Source organism: Opisthorchis viverrini, assembly GCF_000715545.1.
Source record: "Opisthorchis viverrini unplaced genomic scaffold opera_v5_52, whole genome shotgun sequence".
In the NCBI taxonomy this organism is placed as follows: Eukaryota; Metazoa; Platyhelminthes; class Trematoda; order Opisthorchiida; family Opisthorchiidae; genus Opisthorchis; species Opisthorchis viverrini.
This window is the reverse complement of record NW_008751708.1, coordinates 21,656-36,582: the sequence shown is the minus strand read 5'-3', so window position 1 is coordinate 36,582 and position 14,927 is coordinate 21,656. Positions and strand designations below refer to the sequence as shown.

The following is a 14,927-nucleotide window of genomic DNA, read 5'->3' as shown; positions in this document are numbered from 1 at the left end:
GCCCACGAACCATGCTACCATGTGGGAAAAACCTGTTGTGGAAAATCGACTGATGAAGGAAGTGGAAAGGGTTAATGCATATTTAGTCATACATTTGATTATCCGTTCTCATGCATGCTTTGATGTCTCGATTTGGTCCCATGTATTTTCCTGTAGCGCTTATGGTCCTTATTGTCAGTGTATTCGTGACCCTCGATTGCAGCTTCCCCCCGGTTGCGTAATCAGTTAGGTGGGGGGAGGTCTTAAGCTGGGATCCACGAAGGTGCAGCAGTTACCCAGTTTGCTCCCCACCCGAAAGACCAGGTCTCAGATATCACTTTGTGGCGGTCCCTTCATGTGAACTTCAGCAATCTGTAGAAAGCACTAGCGTTTCATGACGGGCAAAGCGTTGCGTGCATTAAAAGGGGAAAGTGCACTTAGGATGCATACACACAGTTCTTTTCCTGGGCGAACCGCCGTTGGCTCGGCCATTTAAAACTACCTTTACCGACCACCAACCCATTAGAAGAGACTGAAATTGGCTTCTAACGCGACACGTGGTGGTCACCACTGGGATGAGGTCAAAGTAACCGGTCAGTTTTTTCGCAACAGATTGGTAAACGCAACCTTTTCGGAATCCACTTGTGGCCTAAGGTTATGTACAACAAAGAAGGTTTCCTCCTAGCGTGCATTTCTTCCTCGGAGCATAATATGGGGGTAACACTGTGACCCTAACCTAAATATATGTTTTCTTGAGAATGCTGATTTCCTCTACAATGCAGGTGATGTAATGATAAATACACCCCAGTAATGACTTCGGAAGACCTCTCTTAGTGTCTCAGTCCTATATGATAATTTCGTCTGGGTAACTGGAAAAATGAAATGCTCCCGAGTGGAATATTTGGAAACACAACGGAAATTGATTGAAACTGACTTGTTCATCGGCAAAAAGAACACTTTCTTATTAATATGGTCTTACTGAGACGCCTATAGTGTGTGTGTGTGTGTGTGCAGAAGCTTAATCAAGACGAGAAGAGGTGACTGATAGATTGCATCCGCGCCCCTTAAACGAAACCGGGTTGGGTAACCAGTGCTTCGCGTACTGCTTGTTATAAGCAGATGCACTCACCTTACTAGCTTCTGATTCTTCGCCTGCTGCATATGCAGTACAGTCACTCATAACGCTAAACAGCATTGGTGCTTTTTCATAAAGGAAACTACTCACAAGGTTGCTGAAAACTCTTCGACAGTACACGACCAGCTTCTTGGGATTCATCAGGTAGATACAATCCCCGAGTTTCCGTCAACCTTACGTCCTATTTGATGTTTTTGCCTGCTGCGCGAAAACGCTAAACGCCTCCTCAAATGCTGTGTAAGATGAAACCCGGGCAGTCGCCACTTTCTCAGCAAACACCTCTGAAGTCAAACCCACATATTTCTGAACTACACCAGTGCAATCTTTGTAGTGAATGCGCGCCAAAACTAAGATTAGTTAAAACGAATTCCAACAAAAGACCGATTAAGCTGTTTTTTGCTTTGAGCACACATACAAGGAAACGCAATATTTTGACACAAAAGTTCTGCTTCCACACACAACGGCTTTGGAGAAAATTGCGTATGCATGATAAGGATGCATCACAGAAACCGTAACTTTTCCCGGACGTAATAATAAAATTCGCCTTTTAATTCCCCTGACTTTTTTCAGTTGAGATCGATGAGTGTTCTTATCGTGGACGTAGGTCGGATCACCCTAATTGGCTACACAGTATGTACCCCGGGTGACAATTTAGTCGGGCAAGTGAGCTAGGTTTGCTTAGTTTTCTGCTATGATAGACTTAAGTTTGATCTCGTCAGATGAGTAGGCATCGCGGACGCCGAGTCGCATGTTAGTTGTGCGTGCGAGCTAGGCTCTTCCGGCTGTATTGTATCAGCAAGGGTAGCCTCGTTATACAGTATAAACTAAGTTTGAGCTTTCTCCTCGATTTATGGTGGAGTTTAATGGTTGTCGATGTACTCAACAGTTCACAATATACATCTGTGATATGAAATTCTGTGACACCTCCTCGGTGCTGATTGCGGAACGCCTGTTACTCAACACCATTTGTGTTGGAGGACTTTGCTGCCAATAAACATGACCGAAGTGCTTTTAGGGTGATATCAAGCAGTTTTCCAGAAAACGACCTACGGAAGTCGGTGATAGACAAATTAGAATAACATTTTACTCTTTATTTACTTAATGGAACCGTGCAAGTGAAATTTACATTCTGAAGGCATTAAGTTCCTTCAACCTCGTACGAATTACCAGAAAATAGTAAGAGTTTCTTTCAAGACGATTACTCTGAATAAAGCTTCCTGAAGTACGAGGACAAAGGATTTTACATCCACCTATCCGGGTAGAGGATATCAGATACAAATCCAAATACAATAGTGGTCCTGGACTAAGTTATCGTCCTTGGTTGGATCGCGTATGCTGCAAGACAGGAGTGAGATGACAGCGTGAATTCATAGGATTTCGTACTGTCATGGTTGTTTGTAAAATCGACTGAAAATCTAACCCAGTGGTTCGGAGTGGCGAACTATATTCAAATTATATCCTTCGTGTGCTTCGACCGATCGTCCCAACTCTTTTTTTATTGTGCGCTTCCTCGTCCCGCAGCCGTAACCTGCGAGTTAATGGCATATCGTACCTAGATACGAGACCGATAAAGTGGGAAACAAAATATCTTACTGAGCGAGAAAGCTTTAATGATCCACCACTGGTGTAAGTGTTCAGTTCGCTGCCGAAATCACCCGATTGTCACTGTGTGAACTGGCTTTATAGTTGTCGTACGTGGTGATTCGGTTGATATGCACCTCCTGTTGTACAAGTGATTCCTAAAAAAGCTAGAAGCCTAAATGTTTTGAGGGGCAACAGATAGGCTTTCAAGTTCCATCCATTCGATTCGGCAGCGGAGCTAGCTAAGATGGATACATCATTAGTCATTAGTACAGAAGAGGGGGTTTGAAAGTAAAATTTGTACACATATCTGGTCATTGACTATACCGCTGAGGGCTTTCTTTGACCTGTCGCGCCAAAGAGCTGACACTTTTGAGGTACGGTCATGCCATCAAAACGCAGTTGTTCGCACTGCCAAGCATAAGAGCCGTACCACCCGACATTTCGTGCAAATGTTTGGACAGCAACGGCTACGCACATTTCGGCGGGTAAATATTCGAAACAGACGATGTGAAGGTAAAAGCATTAGGAATGTAACTTTCGAGTTGACAGGTACACTTGCTGATTAACCCGACTCAGTAACAGACAAGGTATTCATATATCCGAGCTCGATACTGCTCGCTGCTCAGGTCAATGCGTTTTTCATGCGGATGAACGCATTTTGCTCCATACCATATATCTCTAGCGTTTTGGTCCTAACGTGCGGAACAGAAGGGGCCCCAGCAACCTGAGCCGGAACGGTCAACTGAACCACATGAAGAACTTTGAGATCTAAACTAAAAGTACACGCCACCTGGCGAGACGAATACCCAGTAAAGTGGCCGAAACTAGTAAACTGCCGTATATACGCTCGAAGTGATGCAAAAGCCACACAGAGGACGTTCATCTGCACAACAGTGTTGGATGTTTTATGTACATTTTTGGCGAATAGACAACCCCAGTTCGTACCACCAACACCAATGTGACACTCTGCGATGCACAAACATATATTTAACTTCGAACCGTGCTAATCGGAGGCGCTACTAACATCACCAAAACGGAAGTGTGCAGTAGCCTGGATTCAAAAGGTCGATTGAAGCAAAATACGTATATGCTTGGGTGTTCTTCACTGTTCACAACTCAAGAGTGCAAACAAACCAACGTGACGCGGTCACTGAAAGACTTTAGCCAAGTAATCTATTAAAGTAGATCAGATGTATGTTCAAACGCTTGTAGGAACATGAAAACCAGTTTCACGCGAACGCCTGTGTGCATTTTTTCAGCGCATAGTGCACCTCTACGAAATATGTGCGTCCAAATTATCTACCAGTTAATGACAGAAAATATTGTGGTGAGTTGAAACTGATACCTTGGATTTCCAAGGCCGGAAATGTATCGGATAGTTGCTTAGTTTGGCATCCGTTGAACAGTATGGTAATGTGTGCCAGAAACACTGAATAGAGTGCCATTCGGCTGATTTGCTAACGTTGTTAACGCGACATCCGATAGCAATATAAGGACTCACACAAGGACACGCACACAGACAGATGGAGAAGGAAACACAGAATGGTGCGATCAATGACGTGATGCCTGTAGCCTGCGAATGAGGGAATATTGTCGATACATCACACGTACATCATAGTACACATACGCGCACAGCACGCAAAAAACTTCAGTACCAGTGACTTGCGTAAGTGGCATGTGCCAAGTTGATGATCAAGCTACACTCAACAATACTGGTGATTTCATTCGGTCTTATCGATGACAACCAATAAGGAAAAAGAAAGAGGAACAGAGAACATCTAACAAAACTCTATTACGCTATCCAGTGAAAAAATAGCGGTCTGGTGAGTAAACAGCTTTAAAAGATGGAATGTTTTGATATATGAAAGCAAGAAAAGTGTGGTGTGGTAACAGGAGAAAAATGGTGTGCCGATCGACTGGCTCTTTTGCGAATCATATTGGACCAAGAGAAATAGAGACCATGTATTTGGTGGCACGACTTACGATGCTCCATCGAGTTGGGTTCATCCATCTGGCCTTGATTTGCTGTCCAATGCTTGAATAAAGGAGAAAAATGAAAGTGAAACGCGGTTAAGGTTGATAACTCAAGTTGTAAGCAAAACTAAATAGAAAAACTGTTGTTTGATCGAAAAGTGAGCAAGTGCCCTGCAAGTTCGGAAAACACTGCATCATATATGACCGGAACCGTGTACGAATTTGAAGCGAACCTGGATAGGCTACCAACCTGGTCGCAGCAACTAACTCAATGACAGTCAGTGTTTCGAGATGTGAGTGCGGTGGGAATAGGAACTGAGCCCAATCGCCAACACTGTTCCAAAGGGGTGGTTATTTGCTGACAACAGAACACCAGCAATGCACACCGGCACTTAACCGTGATGTTCAGGTGGCTTAGGATGTACGCGACTTTCATATAAAAAAACGTTCGTGAGCACCAGTGAACTCGACCAAAGTGACGTAAATATCTGTCAAAAACTTTCAATAAAGTGGCTGAACGCGTCCCTTTATCATTTATAGAATTTTGACCTCGATCGACCCTAACAGTCACACACTGATGTATATGCTTCCAGAGCTGTTCGGTGATCAAAATAACGAGAAGCCGGGTAGTTGAAGGGTACAGTACAAAGTTAGTGAATACGCACAGAGTGCACACAAGCTTCAGCATGATGAAACTGACTTGTATCACACTAGCCAAACCTGGATGCGTGTCACACAGCGAGTCGATGTTACGACGTTGTGAGGGCAACTAGCAAGAGAGCCGCTTGCCAATGGTGTAGGGGTGAACTGACACCAACAAAATGTGGAACGGCTGATCGATATATCATTGAAGATTCTGACAGCCACGGTTTTGTGCTTTGCATCAGCCGAAGAACTGGACAAATAGGCAGGATTATGTCAAGTGGATGACCTTAAATTGTGTGGGACAGTGTCAAAGGAGTTACAGGCGTGGAATATTGATATCGGTCGTCAAGCCAGCCAAATTTCCTAAGTCAAATGCGATGCAATTTAATGACCAACGGAGGGGTCCACGGTTGCATCACGGAATGAGATACAGGCTATATTTTCCGTCGTACGTGACCTGGCTTCAAATTTGGACTACTTTATCACGATTCCTGAGGACCGTTTCAGAATATCTGGGTACCTATGTTAAAGTGTGTAGCAATATAAATGACCAATCTGCAGCATCATCGTAACCAGTGTTCAGGGGACTTCCTCCGTCGGTGCGTTCACATGCGTTAAGCACAGATCAACCGAGCAAAACATACTCAACACTTTCAACCGTAATGATTCAGGTGAACATTATGTATAGCTTCAACGCACGCGTGGTCCTCTGTGTCAACTGAGCGACGAAGCTCAGGAATTTTGACGCATCAGCACCACGCACCACCTCGAGCTCTGTTGCCATGAAAACTTGCCCTTACTTAACAGGACTTGAACCTATCCATTTGACTCCTTCGATTCGTTGGAGTTGTTTTAAGCAACGGACGAGTGAATGTCCCCGGACGATTGCGACTTTCTAACAATGTTCCTTACTCTAACCGGTTGGGAACTGCCTCTGCACTGGCATAGACGTCTGTTTCCCGCTCTACACACCAAAGGTCGGGGAAGTTGTTCTACCGTATACTTTCTCTGGTACATTGGATAAGTCGACGGTTTACCGACATGTTCACGTCCGTGATGCAAGTGCGCCTTCTACCTCACTGACTTAATCTGTGGTTCATTCATCCGTTGACATGTTGACATTATGCCGTACATAAATGACCAGATTGTTTTGTTGATTTGTTTTTTTTTTCACAGCTAGTGGTTACACCGTAACTAAATTTTCTATTATAAGATAAGAACTATGAAAACCATCTTCCGAAGTGGCTGATAACGTGTACACTCGGGTTCGTTCCTTACTTGATGGAGGCCAACGGGCACAGACATCACCGATTGCTGTACATCGACATACAAGCTGTTTTCGAAATCGAGTCAAAATGTCACAAACAACCTGTGCAGTCGTTCCGTAAAAGGCACCACATCATTCCGAATTTTCTCCACCGAACTGGCGAAATACGTCCACCTCAGAAAAGAAACACCTGATACTACAATGCACTACGAAAACGAAGTCAAAAGATCATTACAAGTTCTTGCCTTTGACAATTTTGCTGAGGGTGGCTCTGTTGGAGCTGATCGCTTTGCACTTATACTTCCTTATCTATAGGCCGCTGGTAAGGTGCGCTTAACGGAAGAATAAATTAGTTGGTCTAATCGTCCCGACAATTTTCTGTGTAAATAGCAGGCAGGCGGTGATATCATCTACAGATTCCGGAGGAGGCTTTTCTCCGGAAGACAATTTATGACGTTCTAGCTACCATGCCACCCGAAGGAAGCACGAGGGCTGGCATACTACCAATTTGCACGAACCTAGACAAGAAAAGTCGAGATGCAGAGGCCGCGTTCGAACTACGGACCTCCAGATCAGGAAATTCGCACTCTAAACACTGAACTATCACGCCCCTAACCACTGAGTTATCTGCTTGGTGCACAGCCACCAATATTCGGACACTGCGCCGACTTTGACAATGAAGCATGTTCCTGCACTTTCGGAGCTTTGGCAATAGGAGCGTTTGGATGCCCGATCAAATGTATATCTCGTTTCTTCTGCGTACGACACTGATGAAATAGAATCCACTGCTGTGCTCTGGCATTACCCCTACAGTTTGGTATCCCAACTGTTTCTTCACACTCTAGAATATCAGGCTGCGGATAACGGTGTTGCGATTTGCTGTTAATATATCTGTCGACAAGGAGATCGATATTGTAATGTTGTCTCCATAGGCCGGATTAAGATATCCGACAGTAGCGGAATCGGCTGATAGACAGGGAATTCGAAAAATATGGTTCCTATATTGATAGGTGGACGACCCGAGGCAGACATCGTGAGGCCAACTAAAGGCTGTAGTGGGATTATTATCACCGAACCCTACTGGGAACGAAACAGGAGCGCGATTTCGCAGTAAGTGATGTGCAACCCTCAATTTTTAACACTGTTTTTTGAGGGAAAAATTTACTTGACAATAGATATTACCGTGCACTACCATGCAATAGACAAGTACTCGGACTAAACTTCACTGAACTCTGTTGGCCCGATGTTCTGGGTCGGCTTTCATTGAATTTTCCTGTGGATGTTTATTGATAACATTATAAAAGCATTGCGGAGAACAAGTAATCAGATTGTGTTATCAAGAACCTCGGGACTGTAACTCATAGGTTTTACGCGAACTAACATGTGCGCAGAGGTGACATGCTGTTGTTGTGCTTGTTGAGAAATACCGTACTAGTGGAAGTGGCACAGACGCGTAGAGACTATTGTATTCACGAATGAACTATCGATGACACAGAAGCCGGAGTAAAATAACATGAATGCTCAGAGAGCATCTCCTTTTAGACAGATCCTTGGGCTCCGTGAAGGTTTTTTTTTAATAGAATTATGGTCATTTATATAGATAAGTAAAGAACGGCTTTCAAAAATTCCTAAATCATTCGGACTCAGCGACGTTGACACACGGAATAAAAATCAGAGGAAATTAGGTAAACCTGTACCAACTATTCCATGTGCATTGAAGTAGCAAAATCTGTACTCTGTGACAGAAACAAGTATCGACACACACCATAAAGTGATTTTTAGTTAGTTTGCTAATTCCGTTTCGGTGGACCTGACCATGTGTGAAACACGACGGTTTAACACACCAAACGGACACAAAGCAGCAGACTGAATACGCCAAAATCGACAACAAACTGTTCGGTCTCGTGACTGGTCGATTTGGCCCGACGCCAAAAATATCGCGAGCTATCTGTCTACGTATCGAGTGATGCCTGGTGAAAAATATGGACTGTCACATGCCAGCTGGCATCAAGCCAAGTGCACCGTCTACTGGCTTAACTGCCTATGCACGACCACATACCTGTGTGTAGGCAAAGATGCACAAACGCTTGCGAAGTGAGGAGTGCCCAACAGTGCTGCCCCTTCTCTGGACGTGTGTATGTGTATGCATCATAGCCGTCGCCCGTGCGATGGAAAATACGGACGCTCGACATACAGATGTAGATTCGTCGGATGTCTGGAAAGAGGGTTTACATGGAGGACAAACGACTTACAGTCCTCACCCTTTAAAATATGTCATGAAAGTATGCGTTGCCTAATCCAACCCTCTTACCTCGCACAAATTAGGATAGCACCAAAACTGCCGTTTGAAACCTCAGAAAAATCAGGCATTGTGGTCGATGCAACGGTAACATTGTGATTCCATTTTGTTATGGAAGGACGTTCTCCAACACTCTACAGCGCCCTCAGTTAGACATAGTACAACTCAGAGAAAGGAAAACTGGCTCCGATTTTGCTATACCTCTCGACGTGTGCTCATACACCGAAGAACTGTGTGACTGTTGCTTGCTTAATTCGGACCAAGGTGTTGGTGAAAGTTCACAATCTGTTTTAGCCTCTGAAGACAAACTCTCAGGGTTGGTACCCATTGTGCCCTGGGTTCTCATTCGTTCAACAGGATACTGCACACAAAAGCCTCTGTTGCTCTTTAGAGCGGTCTGTTCAGGATTCCAGACCTTCTTGATGTTTATTCGGAAATTCTGGTTAGGAAATTGGAGAAAATGTACGTAATCTATTTAGTTTAGCAGCAATCAAACCCTCACCACTATATCTCCCTCCAAGTCGATATCAACCCTCATTCAAGCCTGAATAGCAATGAATCACATATAATCCTTGAACTGACACATACTTTCACTGTCTCTTTCGGTATGCAGCTGTACAGCTATCTGCAGCCCATCGCTCAAATATCATTTGTGGACCTAAGTCACGAACTATCGTCTAACCGAATATCACTCATAGCAAGGCGTGAATTTGTGGGGCTGTGGGCTAAAATTTTCATGTCGAAATTGAAAAGCTGAAGAGCAATATACCCATCGGTTGTTTTCCAAACTATTCTGAAATGATATAAGTAGTCCCTTTGGGCAGAATACCCTGCATGAGACCGAAAGTCAACCCATGGAAATAATGCATACCATGGATTAGTTCGATCACTTAAATTGTTCAGCATCATCTGAATTGACAAGACAAACATAAACACTCCGAGACAAGGGGTTCAGTGAGAACACTGAACGAAGGAAATACCCCTGTCTGAATTCCACCGGGTCTCGCCAACGGTGAGCGTAACGCAGAACCAAAAGGTTCCGTTTTCAGAAGGGTCGTTAAAACTCCACCAGGATGCAGCTACCGAGTAAACTGCTTTGGTTACTCGAGTGACTGTTGCTGATCACTAAGCAGCAAAAACCGTGGAATACCAACTAAGGATATCACTTCAATGTCACTTTAGCGACAGAAGCAACGAGGAAGTCTGAAATATGTTCGCACAAATCCACCAGCGTACGTCGGAGAACATGGTCACGGGTCTGACAAAATCGACGATGAAGTTCAAGCAATTAAACTCTGTCGGAGCGTTTCCACTCTATTTATTACGTGTGGATATTCGATTGGCTTCAGTGGATTATGTTCGGAGGAAACAAGCGTACACCGAACGAACAGGTGGTCATGAAGGATCTTCAAACTTGTATGAACTTGGTACTCATCTTAAGGTTATGATTGCTTCTCTGGCCTATGCGTTTTCTACACATCCAATTCTACTTACACATGGTGAGGTTTTAGGTCATTATGTCCGAAAATGGCTGGTAATCGGCCAGGATATCGGTGACGACGAGAGTTCTGAAGGCATTATTGCTAAGTTCTGGATCACACGGTGGACGTGATATAGATGTGTACACACGAGCTGTACAGTAGCTGAGGGTTTTCACAGTAGAACTTGCTCCATACGGAGTATGTGGTCGTTTGTGGCAAGCATTTACAAGTAGCATTTTCATCACGAAAACTGGACGTGAAGGAAAATGTCATCACCATCGGATGTCAGACCTGAGTAATCTGTGTTGGTTTTGGCTGACAAGTTTGTTTATTAATCAATGAGGAAATTAACGGCTAGACGCAACATACCACTCATAAGGTTGCTGGAAATCCTTCAAAAGCCCAAGACGGGGCCATCATACATGAGAGATTCAGTCGAGTCCATTGTCAAAACCAAATTCACCCGCAAATGAAAGTATTCGTCGAAAGAAGGCTGAGAAGTTTAGGCATGCAAGACGTGGCGGATCCAAGTGCAATCGAGTGAATTTCTCAGCAATGGGATGATCGCCCGTCCGTATGCCGAGAGAGAATCAATGCAGATAATGAGACTGACGCACATATCATCACCATCATCATCATCGACAGTACGAAGTCAGTGTCCAACACCCACGCTTCGCTGTCGTGGACGAACATACCACACGAAGGCAGTTTGCATATCAATGAAATCGGCACTGCAAAGTCTACCTCAAGTGTGACGGACCGGACTACCACGGCAGCGTATAGGATCTGGCATCATGAAATGACTTATCAAGTACATAATGAAAACAGTTCTACCATTCCGCTGGACTGTGTAAATGGTGTGGTGATGCTGACTGACAGTCAACCATGCTACCCTAAAGTTAGACGAATGGATCTGTGTCACTTGAAGTCACTTGGAGTATCACCCTGTTACAATGAAAACAGGGGGTTCCGTACTCATCATCCAAAGCAGAGATGTCCCCTGTGCCACATGACTGATACGCTACAAGTAAGATTTAGTTTATTCTGACACCTATGTGATATTTCACAGGTAACTCGGAGCCGCATTTTCTTTCGCAATCCCGTATTGACGTATGTTAGAGGCAACAGTTGGTATGAAGTTTTTCATCAATGATGACAACTTAGCTGTGTTCCTACGCGACTAAATAGACTACCCCGCTTTAGTCAAAGTGAGCAAGTCTCGCAAGATTTCATAACAAATCAAAAATCATCAGCTGTTATGAATACGCACGCCACTCTCAGACGTGTAAAGTGCTCTGGGGAAAAAGACCTGAATACTGTATTTCCGTCGTTGGCACCGTGGTTTTGACCGCCACACTAGAGCTTACCAGCAATGAAAGTCCAAGTAAGAAGCAACCAGTTACCCGTGACTACAATCCCAAAGGCAACGCTACCGAGCGGGCGCAACTTCTTTTGGTTGTACCCGATATCATACATAGGTGTAGTCGAGGCGAAACTAGGAACAGTCGACTGACTCAGATTACAGCTTGAATGCTAGCCCGCATGTTTTCACACTCGCCATTCCAAAGGCCGCATAGTACAATCGCGCACAAATGGAAGTAAGTCGCCAGCCAATCAATCTAAGCTCTCAGTGGATAAAGTGAAGCTTTATTCGTCCATGTGGATAGTTTGTGTTAGCTACTGCACCCTTACTTGTCCTAATTTGTGGATCAGACGTCCTGATGGTGCTGATAGTGCGCCGGCACCCAGCAGTCTCAAAGCGATCATTAGTTCAGATGTCGTTGTCAGGCAGCAGCTCGTTTCTTCATTGACAACCTGCTAAATGGCCCAACCATCCTACCGAAAGACATTACTGTGCTCCCCTCTACATTACACCCTCCCATTATACTGGCGTCAAATTGCACGTAAATTCCGGTATCATTCACAATAGGCCACTAAGAAATACAAATTGATGATTGCCTTTACGAGGGTCTAGTCCAGCAAACTGAATGACACCAGATGGAAATTATGAACAAAACAAGATTTTCGAGATTGTCAAAAGAGTCTACTCAGACAAAAAGGATATCATCCACTCCGTACAACCGGGATGGTATGGTCATCAACACAGGTCGTCACCAAATCAGATCAAATTTTGTTGCCAGACTGTCAATTCCGTAAGACCTACGATCCGTAGACGGATAAATCGCAAATCGACTCTACGATCGGGCAACAAGGCAAGAAAACACTTCTCAGTCAACTCAGTCGCGTTGGTAAATGTCGTCTTCCCGGATGAGGATTGCGGGACAAGACAAACCAATAGTTAGTGAGCCCAACAGATTGTGTCATCAAAGCTATCGCCTTCAATCCATAGCTCACAATTCCTGCCACACCGGACAAACAGAGCCATTCGACGTCGATGAACTGATTAGGTCATTGCCTCCAAAAAGTGGCTCCTGTTCATAAGGTTGCTCAGAGCTCCTCGGTTGCCTGGAAACATCACAACCAACCTGGGTTCCAGGTGAGCCTCTCGCAAAACCAAGTTGTTTGCAAATTAAGGTTGCTCAGAGCTCCTCGGTTGCCTGGAAACATCACAACTAACCTGGGTTCCAGGTGAGCCTCTCGCAAAACCAAGTTTGTTTGCAAATGAGTATATTTGGCTCTCATGCCCTTATTCTCCCTAACCTCGATGAACAAAGCTTGAACAACTGCATTTGGATGCACGGTTTGTAAGTTGTTAGTCTGAACTGAACATTGAGCTGAGTCCTGCCCTGTGAACAATGAATCCACCTAGGGGCAATTCTCACAGTATCTGAGTAAAAATCAAACTGGAGCACAACTTTACGCAAACCGTCAAAAAACGCTTAGAATAGAGAGCATACTAAAGATGTCTCGACACAAAATGGAGAATTCGTGACCTTATCGTATTATAATCGATAAGAAAGATGGCGGAAAGTTGGAACGCCATGGTGACTGCGTGACCAAAACAGTGGACAAAATACTTGCAGTAACATGGATGACAATTAGTAAGCAGACATCAACGTCTCCGCCTTGAAAACAAATTTATCAACGGACGGAAAATGTCACTCACTGCCTCTCCCTCTTCATCTTCATGCTCGGAATAGAGTTGACTGGAGCCAGAACCCGAGTCAATAAACAGACTAGAAGGAAACAATTGGTTCGGTGTTTGTTCCATAGAAGTATGTTCGACCCCAACATCACCTTGATAGATGACTGGGCGGTGCTGGTTAGACATTCGGCGAATGTGCAATGTTGTCTGTTCTACTGCAAGCAGTTCTGTTTTTTGTTGTATCGTCTCAGAATTGGATTCATTCAGACTGGATAGTTTCAGTCTTTCTGCTAGAAGGCTAACTGAGCTGGCTGGTCGAACTTTTGGAACAGATGCATCATTGATTGAGCAGCTGGATGAAGTGCCGGCCATTGGTAAAGCTCAATGAGGTCAACCAGTATCCAAATACACCGGTGAACATGAACTAAGAAAGAGTTTCCATCTGGGCTAGAAGAATAAAACAAAACATTTTAATCAACCATCTGTTGTATGGGCGTAGCGTTATCAGAATTGAAGAAAGTATATGAGAAAACGATAGAAGTTGGTAAACTTTACATGTGTAAACATCCCCAAGTACATCGCAAGTACATGTCGTGTGCATAAGGAGCCGACTAAGTATTTCGACTCCAGCTAAGTCCTGCCAAACCCGCTGTCAAGTTGACCAATACTATATGGCCAACCTCACAAGAAAGTCCCTAACTCGTACTGCACGTTTGCACGGCCACAGTGGACAGAAGGTACTGGACTGAACTGGGTCAAACAATTCCGATAACCGTCCTGCACACTGAGCTAAGTTCGCCAGGTTGTTGTGGTCACCAGGCTGAGAAGTCCTAGAACAGAATACACGGGAAACGAGAGGACGCAAGCGATCTTTTTAACTTGTGATTACTGGTAAATAAAATTTTAAGCATCGGAACTGTGCAAGGAACTGCACTTCTTATGCAAGACTTCTTGAGGCAATCTATAGAGATCGGATGAAGCAACGACAATATGAAGATGGCACTTGCTCAGTTTGCTGAAGGGCTCATGTAGATTTCATTCGGATCTGAGAGTGGATCACGCCACATACACCCATCCTGACCAGTGTAGTTAAACCGTTGTAGTCAGTCAACATAGCACACACATCGAGCGAGTCTCGTATTCACAGCCTTAGAAACAGAATGCCAAAAGATTGCGACTGGCAGCATGCCAACTACAAGCGAAGCACAAACCGCCAACAAAATGTACGACGATCGAGAGACAGACATGCACGTGTGGTGTAGAATAACTTGTAAACTGACAAACCATAACAACTGGTTGTGACAGTAGCAGTCAGCTAGCGAAGCTTTGTGGCAGATGGCCTGCATTGAATCACACCCATCGTGGCTAAATGCTCACAACGGAGAATATTTAGGAATGAAAGTTTCTGGATTAATCTTGGTTTTGGCTCTACAAACATTGGAACTAGAGATTTTGTGCAGTCCGAGGCAATAATCGAGCAGGAAGACTAAAAGAAGTTGGTACTGGGAACGTGTGCT

The 14,927-nt window shown here is 44.3% G+C and overlaps 2 protein-coding genes across 2 annotated transcripts in view; one reads left to right on the top strand and one right to left on the bottom strand.

The window, feature by feature from the left end:
* Positions 1-13,906, bottom strand: part of T265_03557 (hypothetical protein) — a gene marked incomplete at both ends in the record, with an annotated part of 29,362 nt that extends 15,456 nt beyond the window's left edge. The window contains 2 exons of the mRNA XM_009168076.1: positions 4,682-4,733; positions 13,432-13,906. Coding sequence (XP_009166340.1) covers positions 4,682-4,733; positions 13,432-13,782 — 403 coding nt within the window. The remainder of the gene's footprint in view (positions 1-4,681; positions 4,734-13,431) is intronic.
* T265_03556 (hypothetical protein) lies at positions 10,094-10,495 on the top strand (the record flags this gene model as incomplete). Its single annotated transcript, XM_009168075.1, has 1 exon — positions 10,094-10,495. One exon carries the CDS (start codon positions 10,094-10,096, stop codon positions 10,493-10,495), a length of 402 nt encoding a protein of 133 aa, XP_009166339.1.
* Positions 13,907-14,927: the final 1,021 nt, after the last annotated feature.